Source organism: Sciurus carolinensis, chromosome 1 (genome assembly GCF_902686445.1).
Source record: "Sciurus carolinensis chromosome 1, mSciCar1.2, whole genome shotgun sequence".
In the NCBI taxonomy this organism is placed as follows: domain Eukaryota; kingdom Metazoa; phylum Chordata; class Mammalia; order Rodentia; family Sciuridae; genus Sciurus; species Sciurus carolinensis.
In genome coordinates, this window is record NC_062213.1 from 207936787 (window position 1) to 207963474 (window position 26688).

At 62.2% G+C, this 26688-nt stretch overlaps 1 protein-coding gene across 3 annotated transcripts in view; it reads right to left on the reverse strand.

The window, feature by feature from the left end:
* The window catches only part of Ski (SKI proto-oncogene), a 52788-nt gene extending 27025 nt beyond the window's left edge, over positions 1 to 25763 (reverse strand). For all 3 annotated transcript variants that reach the window (XM_047549881.1, XM_047549873.1, XM_047549867.1), the window contains exon 1: positions 24755 to 25763. In XM_047549881.1, the coding sequence (XP_047405837.1) occupies positions 24755 to 25723 (969 nt within the window). In that variant the 5' untranslated portion in view covers positions 25724 to 25763. The remainder of the gene's footprint in view (positions 1 to 24754) is intronic.
* Positions 25764 to 26688: the final 925 nt, after the last annotated feature.

Consider the following 26688-nt stretch of genomic DNA (forward strand, 5'->3'; position numbering starts at 1 on the left):
CCTGGAACGAACACAGGTCTGCTGCTGACCACACAGGAGGACCGGCCAGTCCCGCCTCTCCTGACCACACCACCACACCAGACGCCCGCTGCCTCACTGAAGGGACACGGCCTCTGGCAAACACACCAAAACTCCATCTCCTCTCTGCTCGCAGAATGCCGAGCGGCGGGCGACCCCCTCCCACCAGCCGGCTCCGCCCGCTCCGCAGATGTTACTGAGAGCTGCGTGGACCCCACGCTTGCTCCACAGCCGGCCGGCGCGGGCTGCCGGCAGTCGCAGGCTGAATAGTCAAAATCACAGCACTTTGTTCACAATCAGCCCTGCCGGGGCTGAAAAGGCAGTAATGAGGCTGTCGACAAAACGGGCTCGATGCAGGAGGGGGCACCGCGCCGCTCTCAGCCAAGTGCCAGTCAGCAAACCCCAGCTTCCTCACGCCTGCCGCGCAGGCCCACCAGCCCACCGACCCCGTCGAGTGGAGACACAAGGACTTGTGTCCAGGCGCCCCTGCCTTCTGAAGCCCTCAGCCCCGGGCAGCTGGCCTGGCCGTGGCGAGATCCAGGGCCCACCCCGTCGCCCGGGACCAAGCACGCGGGTGAGAGGCAGGGGAGGAGGGAGCTGGAAGGCACTTCAGGGACACCTGGGGCAGCAACCCCGCCACAGCAAGGACCCCCAGGAGCCCGGAGCTGAGGGTCCAGGAGACCACTGGACAGAGCAGCAGAGAGGAGAGTGGCACAGAGGGCCTGGGGTCTGCAGGGCCGTCCAGAGCGCAGCAGAGCCAGAGACCCCACAAGGCAGGGAAAGGCCCAGGCCTGGGGTCACACCTGCTGGGGGGCGCCGCCCCACAGCAGATGGGAAAGCCCATCACAGGACACCACGGTAAGGGGAGTAACTCGCCCCGGGCTGAGCTCTGCTCTGGAACCATCTAAAAACACGCCAAAAGCAAAACCCAGAAGGATCGAACTGCGTCCAAGTGACTTAACTGCATCCCAGGACAAAGCCGAGGAGGCACAACAGTAAGAGCACCGACTGTCAACAGCGGGGTCTCCCAGCCCGGCCCCCAGCAGCAGCCCCCCAGAGGCAGATGGGGTGGAGGCCTGCCAGTCCCCAGCAAGCTCCGGAGACCAAGCACCGGCGCGAGGGGTGGGCCTGGTCCCGAGGCAGAGCAGAATCCAGCACGCGGGGCAGGCGGGCAGCAGGACAGCTTTGGCAACAATGGCCCCAAGTGCCCAGGTTTACCCTGGATAAACCACACAGAGGGGTCACGACCCACGGCCCCAACCAGATAGGAAGAGAGACCTCACAGACAGCAGGCAGGCGGAGGCCCCAGCGCCAACGCCCCTGTGGGAAGAGGGCGAGCACCAAGGCACGCGGCCGCTCCCAGGAGAGGCGGCGGGAAGAATCCACACGCGCCTTCCGAACCAAGGAACACCAGGGGCGTGGGCGCGGCCAGCAGGCCTGCTCTGGAGTGAGGCAGGATGCCCGTGGGCGGAAGCTGGCACTGGCCCACACCGCCCGACCCAGGTGAGCCGTGGACGCGTGAGCCTCTGGGCCAGCGCCAAGCTGCCCTCGCTGACGGTCCGGAGACCGCTGCTGGTCACCACTGCGGTGGCCAGCGGTAGGCCTGCGCCACTCAGATGCAAACCGTGGGAGGCGCCGAGAGGAGAGGGGAGGGTCTCCCCTGAGGCCTCGCCCTCCAGGTGACCGGGACGCGTGCAGAAGAGGGGTCATCCCAGAGGGATAGGGTGACAGGACAGGCAGAGGGCACACGGGGCCCTGGACCTGCCCGCTGTGGTCCCAGTGGTGTCGCTGCAACAGCCACAAGGGGCAGAGCGTCCGATTAGAGCTTGTGGTCCCAGTGGCCCAGGACTCAGCCACGCTGCCAGGGACAGCAGCAGGGGCTCAGGGACACGGAAGGCCCAGCTCCCCAGCCCAAGGCACGGGCGACTGGAGGACCCGCTCCGGGCCTAGACAGAGGGCACACCGAGCTGCCGCCACTCAGGCCGACAGAGGCACGCCAGACAGACTCCCTGCCTGACTGCGAGGGAATTCAGTCGGAAACTAGCAACGCACACTCTCCAGACCCACCTCTGAAAACCGCGCAGCCCTCCTGAGAGCAGCAGCGGGGCCCGCGTGCAGGAGAGGCCGCAGGCAAGACCGGCCCTGGGAAGGCGTGGGCCTCAACCCTGACCCTAACCCCGACCCTCACTTGGTGGGTTCGCCATCTGATGGCCTTTCTGGAAGGCAGTAGAAACCATGGCAGGCAGGCAGCTGGGGTGCAGGTCACGGGCGTGCTCCCGGGAAGGGCATCTCGTGCGTGGCCCTTCCTGCCCCCAGGTAAGCCCTGGGCCCCACCCCGTCCAGCAGGAAGCTCTACCTCCAGCAGGCCTGAAGCGCACGGTGTCTCGCGGGTGTCTCCGTCACATGACCACGACCACCAAAACCGGCATCAGCACTGAGCCTGCGCTGGGCAAACCCAGAAAGGGCAGCGCTCGCCAAAAGCAGCCAGGAACGAAGAGTGCAGAGGTCAACATGCTCCCGTGGAAGAGAGGACGGAGAGTGACCATCAGCAGAGTGAAAAGCGGGGCCTCAAGAAGACCAAACCCACGACCTCCAGCCCAGGGGCCAGGCCAGGGCCCCTCCGGACCCCAGGGACTGCCACAGCCGCCTCCCCAGCAGGAGCGACGCCCGCCCTGGAGCCCAGTCCTGCACCTGGCCGCTAAGGACTGGCGGAGGGGTATTCCACTCCCTCCAGGACGCCAGCCATGCCAACAGCAGGCCAGAGGGCACACGGAGAAGCCAGCCACAGACCAGTGACCTCCACGGACAATGCGAACATAGCACATGGCGCTGAGTGATATTCTAAAGGACAAAGCGTCAAGTTTAGGTGGGGTGGGGCTGGGGTCATTCCAACAATGAAAGGCTGGTTTGGCATTCAAAACCAATGGGTATCATGTGCCATGTTAATAAACCAAAAAAAGTAAGGACTTTCACCACGTTAGTAATCTCAATGATTAACAAGGAGAAAGCATCAGACAAAAATCCAATATGCACCTGATAAAAATAAACTAGGGGCTGGGGTTGTGGCTCAGTGGTAAAGCTCTTGCCTGGCATGTGACAGGCACTGAGTTCGATTCTCAGCACTGCATAAAAAAAATAAAGGTATTGTATCTAACTACAACTAAGAAGTATATGTTACAAATAAAAATACGCTAGGAACAGAACTCTAACAACCTCTTGGTCTAAAAGGGAATCAACAAAACCCAAGGGGTCACATCAACTTCACAGAGTAAGATCAGGACCAAGGAGGCTGCCCCGTCCTTCTGGTCCTTACGTCCTGGAGGATCAGCCAGCACCGAAGAAGATGCACAGACGGGAGAGAAAGCAGCAACGGTCTTCATTCACAGATGGCCCGACCACCCACACACAGCCCAGGGATCGCCTGGCACCATCCTCGTACAGCCCAGCGGATCTGCGGGAAGGCACGAGACCGATAAGTGAGCTTAGAAGGCGTTAAGCCTCAAGAACTACAGAGGGAACTTATGATCAAGAATATGGATTTTTAAAACAATACTAGCTACAAAAACAAAAAAAGAAAGACCCAGACAGCTGAACCCAGTGGTCATGCATATGATCCCAGGAACTTGGGAGGCTGTGGCAGGAGGATCACAAGTTTTGAGGCCAGTCTGGACCTCTTAGACCCTGTCTCAGTGCAGCTCATTGGTGGAGTGCTCGCCTAGCACATGTGAAACACTGGGTTCAATCCTCAGTACCACGTAAAAAACCACCTAATTAATCAATTAATTCAAGTTATCATGTCCATCTACAACTAGAAATAAAAAATTCTGAGACTTGGTCTTATGATTTAAAAAATAAAAAATAAAAAGGGGCGCAGCTCCACTGTGGAGGGCTTGCCTAGCACGCACGCAAGCTGAGCTGGGTCCCACCCCCGGTAATACAGGAGGATCTAGAGACAAATCTGACTAGAGACGTGAAGAGACCTGGGTGCAGAAACTACAGAACAGGGCTGAGCAAAGTGAGATGCAACCGAAAGAGACAGCCCGAGGGGCGTCGGTCCTTCCCAGACTGACTGCAGCCACAACGTGGTCCCAATCACAAGTGGAGCAAGATGTTTCTCCACAGAAGCTGACGAACTGATCCTAAAATGCACGTGGAAACGTGGCACCGAGCAGAGCCAGAACAGGCGAGGGGAGCCAGGGAGCTAGTGCTCAGCCACCAGAACTGAGCGGCACCCACAGACATGGCTCCCCACATGATCGCCTGAGCCTCAGGGCACAGACCATCCGGCAAGGATCATCTCACAGCGAGTGGACATCCAGACACCCAACGACGCACATGTCGACACTCTGTGCTCGCACAGTCTAGCTCCACGAGGACCGCAGGCCCGTGTGAAGGTCCCAGGAGAAACTGACGACCACTGTGAGCCAGAGACAAGTCCCAGCTAGGAGACCAAGACCGACCCACAGCACAAACGGGACTGGCAGAGCCTGCAGAGCGCACAGTGCCACAGATGGGAGCTACAGCACCGCCCACGCCCAGGTCCAGCAGAGAACCCGTGCAGGGCCCACCGCGCTCAGTGTCGCCAGGGAAATGGGGTAGATGCCGCTACGCTCCTGCACGAGGCCCGCAGCCCGGCTACGGTGGACAGGTGGCAGGCGCCGGGGTGTGGAAGGGACTGGCACTCTGGAAGGCCTCTGACAACTCCGCGCAGCCTCTGCACACGTGGGGGTGACACCACGGCCACCAGGCCCGCCTGCGCCCACAGAACCTGGCACTAGCGCCCACGGCCGCCATGGCTCTGCTGGTTAGGAAATACCTGCTGCCCCAGCGACTAAGGAGGCTCATGTCCTCAGCCTGCTTTTCATTCTGAGACAGGGCCTGGATGAGTTGCTGAGCTGGCCTGGAAAGTGGGATCCTCCGGCCTCAGGCGTCACCTCCTGGTGGCTGGGTCGAGGGGATGGCCAGCGGGGCTGCTGTGGTCTTGCTCAGCTGCTTGAAGGTCTCGCAGGTCGAAGGCCGTTCTCCTGAGGCTGCCGCAGCACGCCCTTCCCTCCCAGTCTCACGACAGCAAGCGCTCATCCGCCACGCTTTCTCGGTCAGGAGCCTGTGGGCTCTGCTGCTGAGGACCAAGTCACAGCTGCACGAGGCTCTGCGGGCCCCTCGCTCTCCTTGGCGCGAAAAGCAGCTGCAGCGGCAGGCGTGGCTGTGCGCCCCTGAGGCTCTAGGGACACAGCTCCCAGAGCTGCACCGGCCTGGGCCAGCGGCCTGGCGAAGACCCCCGGTTGCCAGGACCTTGGTCGCTGAAGGAGCGGCCTCCGTATCACCTGGAAGCTTGCTAGACATGCACCTCTCTGGCACCCTCAGACCAGGAACCTGAAGCTCCAGGGCTGAAGCAGCGACCACGAGGCCAAGGCCCGCACTCCAAGACTCAGCACGGAACAGCTGCAAAGCACCTGCCCGGCACGCACAGCCTGGTTCGTTCCCAGTACCACAAAAACACTAAGTTCACCCACCAGGAACACTCGTGGCGTGAAGACCCCAAAGCAGGAAGAGAGGAAGGAAACGGACTCCCTGTGACACCCACCTACAGTGGCTCCTGCAGCTTCTTCTCCTCTCCTGACACGTTCCAGCCCTTTTCATAAAACATTTCAAAAGGCTATGGTTGCCATGCTTCCTTGACTCACAGTGCATCCAACAGAAGGATCACTGACCCGTCCTTCGGGGGTGATCAACTCTCAGGACCTTGGAACTGGGCCTCTGAGTCATTCCTCCAAAGACCAGCAAGAATGAACTGACTGCCACAGACCCAGGAACCTCAGGACCCACCGGCAGGAGGCCGCTCAGAGCCGCAGGCCTGGCGCCCTGGTTACCTATGGCCAAGGGCAGGCGGACCGTGCACACTCCTTTTCAGAGCACCTCTCCACGCCCCTTCTCCCTTGGTGCTTAAAATGCCAACACGTGTTTCGGAAACGTGTGCAATCCAGAGAAACATGTCAAGGTAAGGATACGAGAGCATCATACGGAAAGAAGAGATTTCAGGGTACAGGCAGGTGCCGCAGCTCCGCTCTCCCCTCAGAAACCGCCACGAGCCCTGCTCTGACGCAGCCACAGAGGAAGTGCCGGGGAACCCCAGCAGGAACTCAAGGTACAAAGCCACTGCTGTCCCAGGAGCAGGACGGAAGCATCGGGGCACCCCGGGCAGGTCTGCTGATGTGCAGGAAGCGCAGGCCGCAACCCTAGGCCTCACTGCACCCCTGACCAGCGGGTCGAGAGCCGCAGACGTGCAAAAGTGGCCCTTCAAAGCCGACAGGAAAAGAAGGCAGAGGAAGCAGACAGGAGACTGTGAGAGAAAGAAGTCACTAACAGCCACGGCTGCGGGCGGACGGAGCAGGTGGGAGCCTGTACCAAGCCCAGGGGAGGGGCAGCTCAGGAACTGAAAGAGGTCACAGACACAGAAGCTGGCGGGAAAGAAAGTGCCAGGTCCGAAGGCTGAGGGGACCTCCGAGACCAAGACCCAGACCCAGAGGGAAAGCAGCAGCCAGGCGCAAGTGCCACGTCCCACCGGGAGCCGTCACCAGGCCCAGGACTGGAAACGACACCTCAAAGCACGGTGCGCAGACATGGCGGACGCCAGTCAAGAGGAGGTCCTCAAAGCTCCGGAGGCCCGGGTCGGGCACAGGCAGGGACTGCTCCACGGACACGGGGCAGGCAGAAGGCTGAGGTCAAGCAGACACTCTCCTCCCGCCCAGCTGACACCACGGGTCCAGTCGGCATTCCGCCAGGCGAGGTCCAAACCGAGCTCAGGCCCCATTCCCACCAGCAGAAGGCCCCAGAGGGCACCCTGGAGCCCACACCAGGAAGCAGACAGACCAGGAACAGCAGTGCGCAGCAGGAGGGCAGGCCACTGGACCACAGGCACTGTGCCCAGAGGCAGGGCAGAGCACTTGGGTGGGAGCACTCCCGAGATCCTGAGAAAACCAAGCGCCAGCAAAAGACGAGATGACAGATGCCAGGGACACACAAAGTGGGAGGGAAAGAGTTCAGGCATGTACTTCCAGGGCAGAGAGGTCCAGGCAAGAAGTGAGGTCAGACCAGTGACTCAGGAAGGTCCAGACAGGAAGTGAGGTCAGGTCAGGGATCCTGGCAGGAAGTGAGGTCAGGACAGAGCAGTCAGGTAGGAAGCAAAGGACAGAGCAATCTAGACAGGAAGTGAAGTCCGAACAGCATTCCATACAGGAAAGGAGGTCAAAACAGAATTTTCCAGATAAGAAATGATGTGAGAACAGAATGAGCCAGACAGGAAATTAGATCAAAATAGTATCACAGATAGAAAATGAGGTCAGGAAATAGTAGTCTAGACAGAAAGTGAGGTCAGAACCTAGAGTGACCCAGGCAGGAAATGAGATCAAAATGTGGTATTCTAGGCAGGAAATGACATCAGGACACAGTAGCACTAACAGGAAATGAGGTCAGAAAATGTCAGTAGGAAATCACAAAAGGCAGATTTACTGGGGCTTCAGACGTGGGCCTGAGACGCCTCCCAGGGTGCATGCAGCCCAGGGCAGCCCCTCTGCACATCCACCTCAAGAGCCACCGTCTGGAGTTGACTGAGCAAGCTCCCTGTGCAGCACTGCCCAGGCCCCGTCCCTTCTGGAGCACTGCAGGAAGACTCCCGCCAAGCAGCAACGCGGGGAGATGAGTGCCCAGAGACGCGCCCGCACCTGGACACCCCGAACAGCACCACAGCCCTGCCCCGTTCCCGCAGCCCGGCCCGGGCAGGACACGGCGGTACCCAGACAGCGCCAGCAGGGTGTCCGCGGGCAGGTGCGCTCCAGCACGGAGGACCTCACCACAGAGGTGCCTGAGGGCACACAGACCCCAAACCTCTGCCCTCTGCAGCCCGCACCTGCCCCCGAGGCCCGAGTCTGCCTCAGGAGGGCTGAGACGTCCCCTCCAGTGCACAATGCACAGCCAGACCTGATCAACACGGGGCACAAGGGTCGGCCAGACAGGACACCAGGAGCACGGCCCGAGCCCTCCCGTCCATCCAGAGGGGCAGCTTCTCCCCCTGCCCCCTCCTCTCACTGGCCTGTGCAGCACAAGAGTCACTTCCTGATGAGTGTTGGGAACCAAAGCAAGGGGCCCAGATGAGGCCAGCAGCCTGCTGACCACAGAGAGGCGTCAGGGAGCACAGCAGGTACCCTGCGTCCTGCTCCCAAGCACTCCCACGCACCTCCCCACAGAAGGTGACCAGCAAAGAGCCATCACACGAAAGCCGGAAAGGCACCTTCTGCACGCTCACGCCTGGGCCCCCTGAAGCCTGCATGCCCCCGGCCACACCTGAGCGTCTCGGGCCTCGGGTCGAGGGATGCCGTGGGGGGCACTGCAGCCGCGGGGCTGCTGGTGCGCCTGGTCAGATCACAGCGCCAAGGTGCGCTCCAGCCTGCAGCCTGCATCCCGCCCCGTCAAGTCCAGCAAGTCCAGCCTCCTCCTGAGCCCAAAGCACCCGCAGGCGCCTACAGGACAGGCAGGCAGGCCAGCCAGTGTGGCCCACGGGAGCAGCCCACGCCTCGGCTCACGCTCTGGGGCACAGGCCTGATCCTCTGGAGGCCACAGGCCCTGCAGGAAAGGCCCGAGGGCGCAGGGCCACACTGGAGGTGGCTCCGCCTCCGTCTGTTTTTGGCATGACTTGTCATGACGCTGCTCAGAGGTCAGCGGCTCGGAGACACGACAGCCTCGGCAGAGACCAGGCTGACTCACGGGGACCCGCGGGTGGTGCCTACTGAGCACGGCCCCCCGTCTGCAGAGCCACAGGGCACGGGCATCCCACTGGGTCCAGAGGACAAGCCCCTCCTGAGGCCCTGACACTGCACTGCTCACCTCGCTAGGGGCACCTAAGGGTAGACCAGACTTCTCCACTTACAGGACTTCTAGGGTCTTCACTGGGGTAAAGTCTGCTCTAAAACTGGAGGAAAGTAAAATGAAACTGAACCCCTATCTCTCACCCTGTACAAAACTCAACTCAAAATGGATCAAGGCTCTAGGAATTAGACCAGAGACCCTTCACCAAATAGAAGAAAAAGTAGGCCCGAATCTCCATCATGTCAGCTTAGGACCAGACTTCCTTAACAAGACCCCCATAGCGCAAGAAATAAAAGCAAGAATCAATAAATGGGATAGATTCAAACTAAAAAGTTTTCTCTCAGCACAGGAAACAATCAACAATGTGAAAAGAGAGCCTACAGAGTGGGAGAAAATCTTTTCCACACACACTTCAGACAGAGCACTCATCTCCAAAGTTTATAAAGAACTTAAAAAACTTTACACCCAAAATACAAAGAACCCAATTAATAAATGGGCTAAGGAAATGGGCAGACACGTCACAGAAGAAGATATACAGGTGATCAACAAGTATATGAAAAAGTGCTCATCATCCCTAGTGATTAGAGAAATGCAAATTAAAATCATCCTAAGATTTCATCTAACTCCAATTAGAATGACTATTATCAAGAACACAAGCAATAATAAGTGTTGATGTGGATATGGGAAAAAGGCACACTCATACATTGCTGGTGGAGTTGCAAATTGGTACAGCCACTCTGGAAAGCAGTATGGAGATTCCTCAGAAAACCTGGAATGGACCCACCCTTTGACCCAGCTATCCCACTCCTCAGTTTATACCCAAAGGACTTAAAATCAGCATACTATAGTGACATGCCACATCAATGTTCATAGTAGCTCAATTCACAATAGCCAGATTGTGAAACCAACCTAGATGCCCTTTAATTGATGGATGAAGAAACTGATATATATACACGATGGAATATTACTCAGCCATAAAAAAGAATAAAATTATGACATTTGCTGGTAAATGGGTGAAGATGGAAAATATCATGCTAAGTGAAATAGAACAAGACCAAAAAACCAAAGGCCAAATGTTTTCTCTGATACGTGCATGACAATATATAACAAGGGGTGGGTGGCGGAGGGAAGAGAAGAATGAAGGAACTTTGGAGGGTGTAGAAGAAAATGGAGTGGGAGGGAGTGGGGGACAGAAAGATGGTGGAATGAAACAGTACTACCCTATGTCTACCTATGATACAAGAATGGTGTGAATCTACATTGTGCACAACCATAGAAAGGAAAGGTCGTACCTCTTTTGTGTACAATGAATCAAAACCCAGTCTGTAAAAATAAAAGACAAAAAACCCCCAAAACTGGAGGGGAAAAGAACAGTTTCCAAATCCTCAGGGCAGAGGGCACCCAGCCTTCCTCTCAGATCCATGCCCCCGAGTCCTCTCAGACCCGCAGAGCCTCAGACCTCGCCCCCAGCTAACCATGTAGACCCTCAGATTCACACTCCCTGACCTTCAGATCCTCAACTGCAGGGCCACTCAAACCCTCGCCCCCAATGGGACACACAGTCCCACACAGGCCCGCACACTCCAAAGCAGCCCTGGGACGGGCAGAGCCAGAGCGAGCGAGGAAAGGCGTGAGCCCAACACAGCGTGTCTGGGGACACGAAAGCGGGAGGAAGGCCGGGCAGGCGGGGGCTGTGTGGTCCCGACTGACACAGGGCAGGAAGGGGAACACTGCTGCCCACTTCTCCAGAAGCCGCTCTGTGCACGGCCCGGACTGTGCCCATGGCACAGACCACACTCCAGCAACAGCGTGGTGACAGGTCCCTGAGTGCTGGACGCCAGTCACCCAGGATGGCAGCCCCGCGGGAGGACAGCGCCTGCCTCGGAATGAGCCTCGCCAGTCACCAGTCCCCATGGCCACCAACGGGAATGTGCAGCTGCGGGGACTGAGACCAGGGTGCCCAGGAAGGGTGATCTGGCCTCATAGAGTGACAGCCAGGGCCCTCGCTGGGCACAGGAAGGCTGTGGAGGAGGGCGCACACTCCCCAGGGGCACAGAGCTCCGAGCCAGGTGGGGTCACCAGGAGAAAGTTCGTGGGGAAAGTCTCCCCGCGGTTACCCATTAACTGCAGAGGGAAGGCTCGGGGCACGCCCAGGCTGCAGAGCTCTGCCCGGCACCGCCCCTGGTCCATGGGCACGGCTGGGCTGGAGACCTGGTCCACACAACAGCCACCTGAGGGATCGGGTGGCAGCTGGGCAGATAGAGTCATGGTGGTAGGGAGACCCTTAAGCCAGTCTCTCAAGGTGGCTACGTACCCAGTCTGCAGGACACTCACAGGACAGCTGGGGCGTGACCTCCGTGATCTGAAACCCACAAGACCATCACCCATGGGGTAGGAGCTCGGCTGAGGCCAAGCCTCCACAAACCGTTCCCAAGTTCTCCGCCTCCACCTGGGGCTTGACAGTCCCACAGCCAACAGCCCAGGAGGCAGACAGCCCCGCTCCTGCTCCTCTGCTCCCCGCGAGGCCCCACCGGGAACACCAGGTTCTGGGTGGCTGGCGAGGCCTCGTGAGGCCTGACGAGCCCTCCCAGTCCCTGGCTCCTGCGTGTGGACCAATGAACACGCCTCGCCTCTAAGCCACGCCTGGTGGCATCTCTGGGGCAGGCAGCCAGGCGCTCCTGGGCTGAAGCACCCAGCTCCAGGCACCCCTGGGCGCCCCAGCTGTGCCAGCAGGTCTTGAGCTCCGCGCCAGCTCTGTGGACCTGGGCCACCTGGGAGCTGGTGCGGCGCCCGGGCTCCTCTCCACAAGACAGAAGCATGTGGGGCGGCTCCGCACACGGCCTCGCCCCTCTGGAGCCTGCCCCACGCAGACCCCTGGCGCAGCCCGGGGCTTCCCAGAGCTGGCTGGGGGCCTGCTGCCCGGCCAGTCGCCGCCAGCGGTTCTGACGCTGGGAAACCCCTCGCCGCTGGGCATCAGCCAGCACTGGCGCACGCAGGCCACCGACACCCATGCGCGTCTGGCCTGCACCCCAGAGCAGCCGGGTCACAGCAGAGGAGGCCGAGGTGGTGTGAGGTCACTGTGCAGGGACCAGGGAAGGTCCCACGGGACACACTCTGCCAGGGAGAACCACCAGCAGGGACGCAGGGCTGCAGCAGAGAGACCCTGTGCTGGCCCAGGGGCCCCCTGGGCTGGTGTCCGTCACTGACCAATGGCTTTGGGTCACCATGCAGGCCAGCTGCGGCTGCTGGGCTGGCCTGTGGGCGGAGGAGACGGAGTCTCTGCTGCCACCCAGCACACAGCTACGTGCTCACGAGCTTCAAGCGCTCTGTGCAGACAGGGAAACTGAGGGCCAGAGTGCACAACCCACGCCAGGGCTTGCCAGTCACCTGCTTTACCAAGCCAGGCCCCGGGTCGCCGAGGGACATCCCTGAGCTGGATACGGCCACCTGGCCAGAAGCTGAAACCTGCTCAACCCCTACGTGCACAAGGAAGTGGGGAGGGAAGGGACAGCTGAGGCCATGCAGGTGGGGAGGCCGTGAGGCTCCCCTCTCCCTCCACAGGCAGCAGAGGGCCACCCCCCCCGGGGTCAAAGGCTGCCCACCCAGGCTCAGTGGGCAGGCCTGCCTTTTGAATCCAACCAGTGCGTCACCCCCACCAGCAGGCAGCAGACCACAGAGGTTATTTGCAAAACAAAAAGCAAGGACCCTCCTTTCAAGAGCCACCGGCTGCCACCCTCTTGCCCCAGCCCCTCATTAATATTCAACAGCTAAGACAAAGCCTGGCAGAGGAGCAGAGGCCCCTCAGCCGGGAACCTGCCCCTGGAGGCCAGGCAGGGCCTGTAAAAACCAGAGACGGCCACTGGCCTGGCCGAGTCATCAGTCCACTCAGAGCAGCCCTAGGGACAGGGCCCGGGAGTATGGTCACTGCCTGTCAGGGCAGGCCATGGGTCTCCAGGGAAGGGGAAGGGTGCTCGCTGCAAGGCCCCTAAGCCAGCTTGGTGTGTGGCACTTGCCGCCCCAGGAGGCGCTGGAGCAAGGCCACCTGTCACCCACAGCACCAAGCCGGCCCCAGCTGAGACAAAACGAGGCCCTGGCTGAGCAGCCTGGGACAGGGGCTCACGGGGAACAGCATGGGGAACAGCATCCGGAGGCGGGCAGCCAGGAAAGCCACAGGCCTGGTCAGCTTATTCCCAAAGCCGTTGGGAGCCCAGGAAGGAGGAGGAGCTCACACCCAGGGCAGTCCAGGGTTCTCTCCTGCTGGGGGAGCGGGGTTGAGCAGAGATGGGCCCACCGGTTAGCAGGGCAGGGGTGCCCCTTAGCCTGGTGGACAAAGCTCCTGGGGCAGCCAGGTACACTTTGACCTGCTCTGGGTCACCAAGAGAGAAGCATGGACTCCATGTGGCCATGTGGCCTTCAGGAGACTGCGGCTCGCTTTTAAGGACTAAGAGTCAAAGGAAGAGCTCGCGGGGATCCGTGGCTCCTGGCCGCAGACCTCCTGCAGCCCTGCCGCGCCCTCCACGGGTGCACGCCCCCACACACGCTCCCAAGCAGACCTTCCAGAGGTACCAGCAGCCCTGAGCCAAGGGGGGCACCCCTCAGACAGCAGACTGAGCCTGGGCCAGCACACTCTGTGGCCACCGCGGTCCAGGCGCCCAGTAGGTGCTCCAGAGAGCAGCGTCCACCACCAGCCCAGCTCCACCACACAGCAGCCGCATCCCAGCCTTCGCCTTGGCAGGCTGCCCGCCAGGCAGGAGCACTTCTGCGGGCACCTGCCGCACTGGGCACAGCCCCAGCCCAGCCGACCCGGGAGGTGGCGGCCTCGCAGACGCAGCCCTGGGCACCAAGGCTCACAGGCCAAGATGGAGGAAGCCAGCCCCAAGCAGCCCACCTCCCAAGGTGCAGGGCAGACATCCAGGACTGGCCCTCCAGCAACGGAAGCCTCGACACCCCGCTACGATGGGGCAGATGGAGTCACACACGACACACAGCATGGAGTGACGAACAAACCCACTGCAACTACCCCCGGACCAAACCCCAACCTCGGGAGACCCGCTGAGAACTACACCCAGACCAAACCCCAACCTCGGGAGACCCGCTGAGAACTACCCCCGGACCAAACCCCAACCTTGGGAGACCCGCTGAGAACTACCCCCGGACCAAACCCCAACCTCGGGAGACCCGCTGAGAACTACACCCAGACTAAACCCCAACCTCGGGAAACCCACTGAGACTACACCCGGACCAAACCCCAACCTCGGGAAACCCGCTGAGAACTACACCCAGACCAAACCCCAACCTCGGGAGACCCGCTGAGAACTACCCCCGGACCAAACCCCAACCTCGGGAGACCCGCTGAGAACTACACCCGGACCAAACCCCAACCTCGGGAGACCCGCTGAGAACTACACCCGGACCAAACCCCAACCTCGGGAGACCCGCTGAGAACTACACCCGGACCAAACCCCAACCTCGGAAGACCCGCTGAGAACTACACCCGGACCAAACCCCAACCTCGGGAGACCCGCTGAGAACTACACCCGGACCAAACCCCAACCTCGGGAAACCCGCTGAGAACTACACCCAGACTAAACCCCAACCTCGGGAGACCCGCCGAGACTACACCCAGACAAAACCCCAACCTCAGGAAACCCACTGAGAACTACACCCAGACTAAACCCCAACCTTGAGAAACCTGCTGATGACTACACCCAGACTAAACCCCAACCTCAGGAGACCCGCTGAGACTACACCCGGACCAAACCCCAACCTCAGGAAACCCACTGAGAACTACACCCAGACTAAACCCCAACCTTGAGAAACCTGCTGATGACTACACCCAGACTAAACCCCAACCTCAGGAGACCCGCTGAGAACTACACCCGGACCAAACCCCAACCTCGGGAGACCCGCTGAGAACTACCCCCGGACCAAACCCCAACCTCGGAAGACCCGCTGAGAACTACCCCCGGACCAAACCCCAACCTCGGGAGACCCGCTGAGAACTACACCCGGACCAAACCCCAACCTCGGGAGACCCGCTGCGAACTACACCCTGACTACACCCCAACCTCGGGAGACCCGCCGAGACTACACCCAGACAAAACCCCAACCTCAGGAAACCCACTGAGAACTACACCCAGACTAAACCCCAACCTTGAGAAACCTGCTGATGACTACACCCAGACTAAACCCCAACCTCAGGAGACCCACTGAGAACTACACCTGGACAAAACCCCAACCTCACGAAACCCGCTGAGAACTACAAACCCCAAACATTCAGAACTGGCAGAAGAACCCAAACAGACCTTCCTGCAGAAAGGACGCTCACATGGCCAGTAGGTGCCTGAGGGATGCTGGACACCACTTGTCACCAAGGAGACACAATCGAAGCCACCACCAGATGCCTCTGCATGCCAGGCAGCCACCGTCAGCAGACACAGAACACGGTGGCAAAGGCAGACCCTGGCTCTCCTGCACGGCTGGCAGGAAGCAACACCACACAGCCACAGCGGAACCAGCGGGGCAGTTCCTCAAAAGCTAAAAATAGGATCGCCACATGACCCAGCAATCCCACTATAACCCCAAAAGGACTGGAAACAGGACTCAAAACATGCTTGGGCTCCCCTGTCCACAGCGGGACCACAACAGTCAGAGGCAGAAGCACCCCAAGTGGCTGAGCCCAGCAGTGGTGAAAGAACATGCACCTCCGTGAGGTGGAACATTACTCAGTCCTGAAGAGGGAGCTGGCAGGTGAGACACCAAGAGCGCCTCCAGGACACTAAGCCCAGTACCAGAGGGCCAACCCCAAGGCTGCACTGCATGTCCCCAGGGCCGGCGGGACGGGAGCCAGGGGTCAAAGCAGCACACAGAGAGGCGGCAGCCGAGGCGGAAGGTGGGGGCGGCAGCAGGGCAATGCGAGTGCAGCAGGCACCCAGGACCACAGCCTGGGGGCAGCGGGGACAGCGCTCCACACCACAGATGTGTCACCACGATGAAGAACACAGGCATGTCAGCCAAAGATGACAATTCAAAAAGCAAAAAAATACGAACTAGCCACGCAATTCCCCACGTGCCATTAACGAAGGCGGCAGGGAAGCCGGCATCCCTGCAGCTGCCCTGTGGGCGTGCGAGCGGCACCCGCTCAGGAAGCGCTGGGCGTGGAGACCAGCCGCCCAGGCCCTGCCTCTGGGGACTGCAGCCAGCGGAGGGACGGGTCAGAACCGCGCACCACGAGGACGCTTGCTATTCTTGCGTGCCGAGCACGGAACCCGGGGTCTCTTACACGCTAGGCAGCAGCCCCGCCACTCAGCGACACCCAAGCCAAGAAGGCACGGAGACCTCAGCACACCCAAGGTCATCCTGTGTGACCGGAGGTGCAAAGCAACACGCAGGCTGGCGTGGCCCCTCACCGGCAGCTCACAGGACATGCCGCACGCCTCACGGGCAGCCAGGAGGCCGCTCACCCAGGGCAGATTTCCAGAGGGTGGCCCCGACCCCGTGCCCGACACAGCCAGCTGGCCCAGGCCTGCTAGACAGCCCGCAGACCCCACAAGCACGTACACCAAGACGCCCCCCAGGCCCACCAACACGAGAAGCACCAGCAAAGCCGCCGCAATGGCGCTGAGCCACCTGGGGTCAGGCGTGGCTGGCACCTCCCAGCCACCAGCCTCCTCCCACTGTGCAGGGTGGGCAGTCAAGCCACCAAGAGAAATCACAGTTTTTAAAAAATGCTTTGCAAAATAAATAAATAATGCTTACATGAGGAACAAAGCCCAGCACGCTCAAAGCCGGAGAGCTACACACACGCACCAGGCGCCTGCTGCGGGCCACCCCGGCGCCCATGCACTCAGGTACGTCGAGCTGCACGAGCACAGACCACTGAGGGGGCAGGGATGCTGCCCGGCAGTGGCTTCCGGGCCTCCTGGTGGAGCTGGGGCACGGCCTGGAGGACTGTGGGCAGGGTTGGTCGGGGCTGCCCGCTGGCAGCAGGTGCAGGGCAGCCAGGCATCACCACCTGCAATCCCAGCAACTCAGGAGACCAAGGCAGGAGGATCCCAAGTTCAAGGCCAGGCAGGGATATTAGCGAGACCCTGTCTCAAAATAAGAAGGGCTGGGGACGCGGCTCCGTGGTGGTGAGTCCCTGGGTTCCATCCCCAGGGCCACTGAAAAATGAATAGATGGATAAAAGGCGGGCTGAGGGTGTGGCTCCGTGGCACAGCGCATGCCCACCTGCACCAGGCCCTGGCGTCCACCGCCAGCACCACGGAGAGCAGGCGGAAAGGGCGGCAGTGCGTGAGGAGCAGCAGGGCCCAGCACTGCAGGCCTGGGCTCTGCTCCTCCAGGACCAGGGGTGTGGCTCAGGGCCAAGGCTGCGGACAGCGGGGCAGGCACCACCCAGCGTGCGGGACACTCCTTGGAAGGTTGCCTGTCGCTAAGCAACACGACTGTAATAGACCAGGGGGTCTGAACACGGAGACCCTGCCACGGCAGCCTTGGGACGGGGGCAGCCGGGCAGGGGAAGCACACCCCAGTCCAGCAGGGAGCCTGTGCCTCCACCGCCCACGCAGGCCTCCCAGCAGCCGGGAAGGGCACCGTGCTCGGCCTGAGGCTCTCACACGGTCAGGCAAGGAAATTCAAAAACTGGGGTCCTCACCCCCCGAGGCCGTGAGAACAAGCCTCCGAGGACAGCACAGGTCCCTGGCCACGCCACACCCAGCTCCGGGATCCCAAAGAGGTGGGCACCCTCCCCAGTCCATTCCAGGTGTCTTGGTGCCCTGCGCACGCACGGCTCCACGGGCTGGCCAGCCCCGGGCTGCGAGGGAGCTGCCCTGCTCTCTGCTGCCCTGCCAGCCACACTCAGCCAAACAGGGAACGCAGCCTCGCCCGCCACGCTGCACCGCGACCGCGGGGTTTACCTAGCTTTCACAGTTTAAAGAGCTTTATGAATCAAGACAAAATCCACAAGGGTCAGGCAAGCTGGGCGACACTTACTGCATACAAGGATGTTAAAAAAAAATCACAGTTTTGATAGTTCTGTAAAAAAAAACTTAGCAAATTTACAACAAAACTGTCAAGTAATTAAGGCAAGGCACTTCACACATGAACTTAAACTGCTAATTAAAATCCCCTCGCTTAATTGACTACATTTGCATATCATTCAACTCGGGAGTATAAATTTTTTAATGGTTTGGGCAACATGGGCTGTAGCGGCAGGTGAGACAGGATGGACACAGCACGGTGGGACACAGAGGGGCCCCACCCCCCGCCAGTCCACACCAGGGCCAGGGATGCATCCCACCGGACACAGGGTCGGGGCCCTCCCTGCACAGCCCAGCACAGCCCACAGGACACCCTGCCGGGCACAGCCTCAGCAGAGGCGGCAGGACACCCCACGGCCACGCTGGCAGCACCGGTTCCAGCTTCCCCTCCTCGGCTCCTGCAGAAGCCGAGTCAGAGTCCAGCTCTGTGCTCACCCCAACAAGCAAGCACAAGCCCCTCCCAGGGGTCGGGGGCTCTCCCCACTTCTGGAGAGGGGAGCCTCAAGGCTGTGCCAGGAAATCCTGGGGTACCACTCAGATGCCAGGGCTGGAGGGAGAAGGGAGCACCCCACTATGCCAGGAGCCCCAGCAGCACTGGAGCACAGGAGACGGACAGGGCACTGGCGCCAAGACTGGCCAGCCTGTCCCTGGGAAGTCCTGCAGGGCTGCCCACCTACCAGGACAGCAGGAACAGCAGCACATTCCAGGGCACACACGTCCGACACAGCCTGGCCATCTGGAAGGGCAGAGGCACCCGGGTGGGCTGTGTGCTGCAGGCCAGGGCAGGGGCCTGCTCACTGCCCCCAGAGCCACAGGAAGCACAAGAACAAGCTACCTGCCAAGATGGGCATGCATTCTCCAAACAAGAGTGAGGCCCAGTTCTGCTCACAGAGCCTCCTGGGGCCAGCGGGGAAGGGGCCAGGGATGCCCGCCGCTGGCCCTGACTACACAGGGGCTGCAGCGCAACACACCGGCCAGAGACGACCTGAGGCCGCAGGGTCCCGGAGCCATTGTGGCCGCTGGGTCACACAGCCCACCTCTGGCCGTGGGTCCTCGGGTGCCAGATGCTCTCCCACACCCCGGAGGCCGAGCTGGATGCCCAGTCTACACTCAAGGAGGGGCGCCCCAACACGGGACCCCGTGGGCCTCGCTCATGAAACAGACTAAGCACTGCTCTGCTTACAGGCAAAGACACAATCCACAGTAAGTACAGATGCTTCCATGTTACTCTGGGTGGGGTCTGCAGAGCCGGCCACCCCAACAGCTGGACAGAGGTGCCTGTGCCCACCTGCCTGCCCAGCACGCCCTGCTCTGAGCACGGACGTCCTTGTGGGCGAACAGCACAGTACTCAGAGGAACACCTGCAGCAGCACTGGCACCCCCACCGGCACGGAAGCAGGCCCACTGCAGACGCCTGTGTGGACCCAACACCAGGGCTTTGAGGGACCACGGCATCACCAGGGACTCTCCAAAGGGGGCAGTCTGGTCAGCCAGGAGCTGCCCTGCTACCAAGGGACACCTGCTGGGCACTCCCCGGGCAGCGCCATCCCGCTGCACTGCTCAGGAAGCCCATGTGGCCACCTCACACACGTGGCTCTTGGGTATCAGGGAGGAAAGGGCCACACCCGCATCTGGTCAGCTCCATGAGACCCTCACCTCCCTCGGGCCCTGGTATGAAGCCAGCTTTGCAATCCTGGGGACAGCGGCTGACCCTCTGACAAAGGCGACGCCGGCTCACCCCAGCAGAGCCGCCTCCTGCACCGGGATCGCCAGGGCACCAGGCTGCCACTGTGCTGTCCTGGAACAAGCGTGGCAGTGGGAGTCACAGGGAGCCGCTCCCAACAAGCTGCTTCTTTCACAGTGACCAGCGGAAGTTCCAGTAGAAGCCACAGCCAGGGAGAGGAGGCTGGGAAGAACACCAGCACTCAGGCACCAGCCAAGCGTAACATTCCAGAGCTTTCCGAGCACTCCAACCGGGAACCAGGGCCGTGTCCCCACGTCCAACCTGAGTGAACTGCTTCCTTCCAAACACAGAAGGGGCGGAGGAAGGACACAGCCGGGACCTCCGCTCCTCCAAGACGGAGCCGCCAGCCTGCGCAGCGACCGCACGGCCCCTGGCCTGCCCTTGTTCCAGCTCCAGAACTAGGACGCAGCTGCGCCCACCCTCCACGCGGCCCTGCGCTGACAGCAAGCCACAGGCAGTCAGGAGACCCCAGCCACCCACTCTAAGTCTGCAAAAGCCAAGGGTGAAGTCAGAAGATAAAGACGCCAAGTGCCAGCCAGAGCCCCAGCTGTCGCCCAGGCTGGTGCCAAGGCCCCTTTACGAGACTCCAGAGAGCGGGCACCTCTGCAAAGGCAGAGCGCCCGTCCACGCTGGCCCTTCTCCACGGCCCACCTCAAACCCACCTGAAGCTTAGTCCTTTGCTTCAGAGGGTAAGAGGATGCAAGCTAGGAGGGTCTGAAGCAGGAGGGGACCCACCCCAGGGCGCCCAGGACCCAGAGCCCTGCTTGCTGCAAGCACCTGTCCAGAGGCAGGACAGCCTCCCGGAGATGGAGAGGATCAGGGTGGCCACACCAACCCTAACCAGCTCCCAACCTTGTAGGTGAGGCCACGGCACCAAGAGCGCCCACCCAACAGCCCCCGTCCCTTTCCACCTACCCCCTTCCCCCAGGGCTGGAGGCCAGAACTCGGGGCTCCTCTCAGCTCTCCCGGAAGTAATCCAGCCTCTGTATTTTGACTCAAAACAAAGAAACTTTTTAAAAACATTTCAGTTGAAACTTGCATAACTTCCAGTGGAGAAACCCTCCCTAAACTTTCGCAATCCTTAGAAAGAGACACATTATTGCCACAGAGTCCGGCAGCCGGACACCTCCTGCCAGACAGCCAGGGCGCGGGCCCAGAGCCGCCACCTCCAGCCCGGGGGCAGCGGTGTGGCCGGGGGCAGCGGTGTGGCCGGGCGGGCGCCCCACACGGCTCCGGGCGGGGTCCCGCTCACACTTCACCCAGACTTCCTCAGGCTCCACATCCTGTCTGCCCTTACGCGACACTCAGACAGACATTACACAAACCGGCTGAGGGAGGCTGGGAAACCAGACGCGTCACGCTGCCAACGACCTTACTCCCCGAAGCCCGGGCCAACAGACTCCAAGGCGACAGCAGGGGACCGAGACGGGTCCTCCACCACCCCTGCCCCCAGCTCCCCAAAGTGCCGGTGGGAGTGGGCAGGCAAGGGTGGCACTGGCCCACAGCTCCCCTGCTGCACACAGCTGGCTCCCAGGTGCAGGCTGAGCCTGCAGCCACTCTCAAGCCACTGTCCTCCCTTTGAAAAGACCCTGCTGGACTTCACTCTGGAGCCCTCAGCTGGTGACCAGACCAGACCCCAGGCCCCTCCTCCCACAGGGGCTCCTGGGCCAGGGCCCAGCCTCAGGGTGGGGAGCACAGAGGCGCCACCTTCCAAACACCGGAGTCCCAAGGAGGCCCAGTCGGAGGCGCACTCACAGTCCACCCTGGAGGCTGTGCAGAAGCAAGGGCCAGGTGGCAGAGGGTCCGCACCCTGAGGCTGCCTCCCCACAGGTCAGCTGAGAGCAAACACACCGCAGGACTCACGTTCACTGAGGCTGGAACGCTACCCGGGGCTGGGGTGGGCACCAAGGCAAAAACGTCCCGCTGAGGAAGTCAGACAATCCACAGCGTGGTCTCCCACCTGCACGTCGGCCACGCCAACCACCAGGGATGACAAGGAGTCACGACAGGCCCGCCAGCAGGCCAGCTCGCAGGACACAGGCACCGGTCAGGAGCCGGGCTGCCTCGGCCACCAGAAGGTGCGTGGCCACAGGGCCGGGTCTCTGGCCTTCTCCAGCACCCACGGGGCAGACCCACGCCAGCCCAGGGGACAAGGGCAGCCCTAGGCACAGCACCGCTGTCTGTGGGACAGCAGCCACGTCCCAGGCAGCAAGCCAAGAGGCAGCGCAAACTGCCCCCACCGTCTCCCTCTCAGACAGCAATCTAGGCTGACAGGAAGACTGAGCGAGCAAGAGGGAGCCGTCAGGCGGAAGCGGTGGGGACGGCTGGGAGGCTCCCATCCACCTCCTGCGCCAGCAGCAAAGCGACACCTGACGCCCAGGATCACTGAAGTATTAGCCCCCATTTCCACACAAGGCAAGTGCACCAGAAAGGTTAAGCAACTCACTCAAGGTCACACAGCCAGTGAGGGACAGAGGAGGAATGTGAGACCAACCCCAAGAGGCTCCTCACTGGGCAGGCTCACTGCAGGACACATGCCAAGGACGGCAGCCATGGGAGCCCTACAAGTGGCTCACCGAGCGCCCAGGAAGCTTGTGTGTTCTAAGCCACGCCAGCAGGAAGCTGAGCCTGACAGCCAGCAGACAAGAGTGGGCAGTTTCTGTCTCCGAGGAAGACCACCAGCCGTGCTCACTGTCACACCTACAACGTGCCAAGGCACAGCTGCCTGCCCAGGGGTTGGCTCAAAGCTGGAGCCCCACACCCCGACCCAGTGGAGCACAGGAACCACAGTACCACCTCGGCCAGGCCATGGCGAAGCAGACAGGACTGCGCCAACCTCACCCGCCCTGGCACAGAGAAGCAGGGACCCAGTCCCATCCCGCCCACCTCCCACCAACACCAGGAGGAATTTCAGTTCATGCCGTCAGCAGGGCCCCAAGGTCCCCAGGAGCAGCAGCCCCTGCGAAGAGCTCCAGTACGTTCTTTGTTCCTCCTGCCCTCCTCCTCAGTAGATCAAAAATATTAAAATAAGCTACAAAGGAAGTGAAGAAATCAAAACACACCCATGAATAGGCTTTCCAGAGGCGAGTGGGAGGAGCCGGCAGGGAGGGCCAGGAGTGGGCCTCCCTCCAGGACACGCAGCGCCTGGTCAACCTCGCGTCCACGCCCCCTCGACCTGAACCCCTCTCCACATGGCACCCGACTGTCACAGACAAGCACCACATGGCTGCTGGGGGACATGGAGTGCTCTGCACAGCAGGACCCCCAACCGCAGGTCCCAGAGCCACAGAAGCTCTGAGCTGAAAGCAGAGCAGGGCACGCAGGCTGGGAGTGCCCCGCGGGGGGAGGGAGGCATGCAGGAGCCACCCGGGCCCAGGCCCAGGCCCAGGCCACCCCTGCCTGAGCAGGGGCAGGGCTGTCACTGCAGCCTGGAAACCTCAGTCACACCAGGTCCTCCTCTTCACTTTGAGGAATCTCTCTTAAATCAGTGAATGAAGCACCAGAGCCCTGCCCAGCGAGCACTCATGGGAAAGGACAGCTTCAAGCATCCTGAAATGACCCCAGAAGAGCGTCCAGACCTTGTCCCTATAACCATGGCCCAGGGTGCCATTCTCCTCCCCCCAGCAGCACTGGCCCTCCTGCAACCAGGGCACTTGCAACCATGACCCCAGGGCTGGCTGCAAGGGAGGGGAGACCTGAAGCGACCCCCAGGCAGCAGCTGGGACAGAGGGCCCTGCTGGCCCTGCAAAGCCCAGAAGATAGACCATCAATACACACACGACCAGAGTCAACAAAAACAAACGCAGACACGCCCTGCTCAGACACGACCTCTGCACTCACTCCCACTCTGGAAACTGGCGAAGCCTTCCCAGCAGCTGGGCCTCACCAGTCAGCCGGCTCTGCCAGAGCGGGACCCGCCCCACGGCCCGCACACGTGGCGGCCTCAGCCCACTCAGGCGGGTGAGGGCACAGGCACCCCAAAGAGACCCTGCTCTCCGGGAACTCCACAGCCAACTCCCTTCTGAAAGGAAGGGCCACCAGCCTGCTGGGGCTGCAGACAGCTGCACCTGGGCACTGGCCTCGCCAGGAGAGAACCACTCCCGCCACCAACACACAGCACACAGCACACTCTGCAGGCCCTCTTCACAGCCCCTCCCCCACAACTCTGACACTCTGCTGGAGGGGCGCCCAGAGAAAACCGGGCTGCAGCATCTATTCACAGATTTAGAAAAAAAAGTTTGATGCAATAGCTGAATTAATTAGGCCTCCCAAGAATAGCTGAGCCAATGCAGCATTCTGTGTGTGCGGTTTAATAAGCCAGGATATTTAAAAGTTACAAATACTCAGGACTGTGCTACAGAAAGTTCCTGTGGACCCAGCAAACAGTTTCAGCATCAAGTAGCCAGGAGCTGCCCAGAGACTCCACACAAACAACGGGCCTGGGTGGGCAGCCCTGCACACCAGTCTGTGTGTTCCAGGGAGAGACCTGGGGGCCCACGACCACAGGGACTCAGGGCACAAGGCTGCAGTCACCAAGTCTCAGCACCTACATGGCAGATGGTGCCTAGCTTCATTTCTGTGTCCAGGTCCCATACTTCAGGGGAGTTGGGGACCAAACCAGGCTGTGTGCTGGGGACTGCAGGACCCCTGTGCAGATCTGGGAGACTTCTGGGATGAGTCTGGGAGACTTTGCCCCAACCCTATCTGAACACTCGGGGCTCCAGTGGGGACCTGCACCTGAGTCCAGTCCACTGGACTTCCCAAAGCCTCTTCATGGGACTAGTCAAGGCCCAACCTATTCAGGCCATGGTTGAGGGCTTGGGGAGGCTTTTCCACTCACCAGGCTTGACCACCAAGCCTCCATTCAGGCTAGCCCTGAGGACAAGCCCACCAGGCAGGAGACCCTTCCTCCTTGACCGTGTGGCCCCACCAATAGGGTCACTGACACTGCCCCAAATTTCCTTAAAACAAATCCCTGAGACATGGCAAGGTAAGGCAGCAGCACAGACTCCTGTCTTGGGAGGACAGAGGCCCCAGCCCAGCAGGACCCCACCCAGAGCACCCTCCCTGTTCCCAGGCTGGGGACACTCACCCGAGGCACCCGCCGCTTGTACTTGTTGCCATAGTCAAACTTCTCCTTTACGTCGTCCAGGCAGCGACCCAGGCGCGCCTGCTCCTCCTTGCCCGTGTAGTCCTGGCTCAGCAGGATGTAGGCCCGCCAGTTGGCGGAGTCGAAGCCCCAGTGGCAGGTCCGGTTCTCCAGGGCCTTGTGCGAGTGAACCACGAACTTGTGCGGAGGGTACATGAGGCGGCAGTCGAGGCACTGGATGCAGGCCGCGCTGGGGCTGCTGTAGAGCTCGGGCACCAGCAGCCCCTTGCACTTGCCGAAGCACTCGTGGTACACTCGGACGCTGCGCTCGCTGAGCTCCAGGCCCAGCGCCAGGCTGGCCGCCAGCTCCTTCTTGCAGGGCGGCGGATAGGCGCCGCCGTAGAGCAGCGCGTTGCACAGGCGCTCGGCGTCCGTCTTGGTGATGAGCCCGCACGAGGGCGCGGAGAAGGGCAGGATGCCCATGACTTTGAGGATCTCCAGCTGGTCGGCCGTGCAGCGCGAGCAGTAGATGTGCAGCTCGTCGCACACCGAGTTGATCTGCTGCAGCGAGAAGTCGCGCAGCACGGAGTTGAGGATCTGCGGCAGGCAAAGGCGCTTCTCGCCGCCCACCACGAAACACGAGATGGTCTCGCCCTCCAGCACGGTCTCGCAGCGCTCGGTGGAGCGGTCGGACGGCATGAAGAAGGGCCCGGGCAGCACGGGAGGCGGCGGCTGGATGGTGGGCAGGTGCAGCACGGGCGGCGGCTCGGCGGCCGCGGGCACCGGCGCAGGCACCGCGGCCGCGCCCGCCTCCTTGGCGCTCTCCTTCTTGTAGGCCTCCTGCGCCCAGCGCGCCGAGAAGGCGGCCGGGCCGCCAAGCGAGCTCATGGAGCTCAGGTGGAACTGCTCCAGCGTCTTCTGCAGACCCGGGTGCGGCTGGAAGCCGCCGCGGCCACCCGCCGCTGCCTCCATGGCGCGCTCGGGCTCCCCGGGCCGCTCCCGCTCCCGCGCGCCCGGGCCCCCGCGGCCTCCGCCGCCGCCCCGCGCGCCCCGGCGGCGCCCGCGGCCCCGGCCCCGGCCGCCCCCCGCCGTCGGCTCCCGGCCGATCACGGCCGCGGCCTCGGCCTCGCCCGGGGGCGCGAAGGCGAAGGCGGGCGGGGCGAAGGGGTCCCGCCGCTGGAGCCCGCCGCCGCCCGGGCCCGGCGCCACATCCACGCGCCCTGCGCCGCGCCCGCCGCCACCCGGGCCCCCCGCGCGCCCCCCGCGCGCCCCCCGGGCTCTAGGCGCGGGGCATGCCCCTGCGCGCGCCGCCAACGCCAACGCCAACGCTCGCGGGCCCGGGGCTCGCGGGGGGCGCGCGGGCAGGTGCCGGCGCCGCGAGGCGCGAATCGCCGCGGCGGCGGAGGCCGAGGGGCCCGGGAGGAGCGGGGGCGCGGGCGCGGGGCCCGCCGGGCCGTCCTCGCGCGGCGCGCCGCCGCCGCCCCGCTCCTCCCACCGCGCGGCGCCCGCCCGGCTCGTCCCGGCGGCGCTGGCCGGCCGCGTCGCGCCCGCGCCGGCCCCCGGCCGCCCGCCCGCCCGCCGGCTCCCGGCCGCCCGCCGGCCCGCGCGCGCGGCTCCCGGGGCGGCGGAGGCGCCTCTGGCCCGCGGCCTCAGAGCGCGGCGGCGGCGCGGGGCTCGGCGCGCTCGGCGCACATCCTCCCGGCGGCTCGCTCCGGCTCGGACTGAGCGCCCGGCGCTGAGCTCACGCCGCCGCGCGCCGCCCCGCCCCGCGCCGCCGCGCCCCGCCCCGCGCCGCCCCGCCCCCGCGCTGTTTGTTGCCGTGCGTCCGCCTCGGCCCGAGCGCCGGCCAAGAATGCGACCCGCTCCCGGCCGGCTCTTCCAGGAACGCGCGCTCCCCCGCCCGGGCTCGGCTCTGCTCGGCCGCGCTCGGCTGCGCC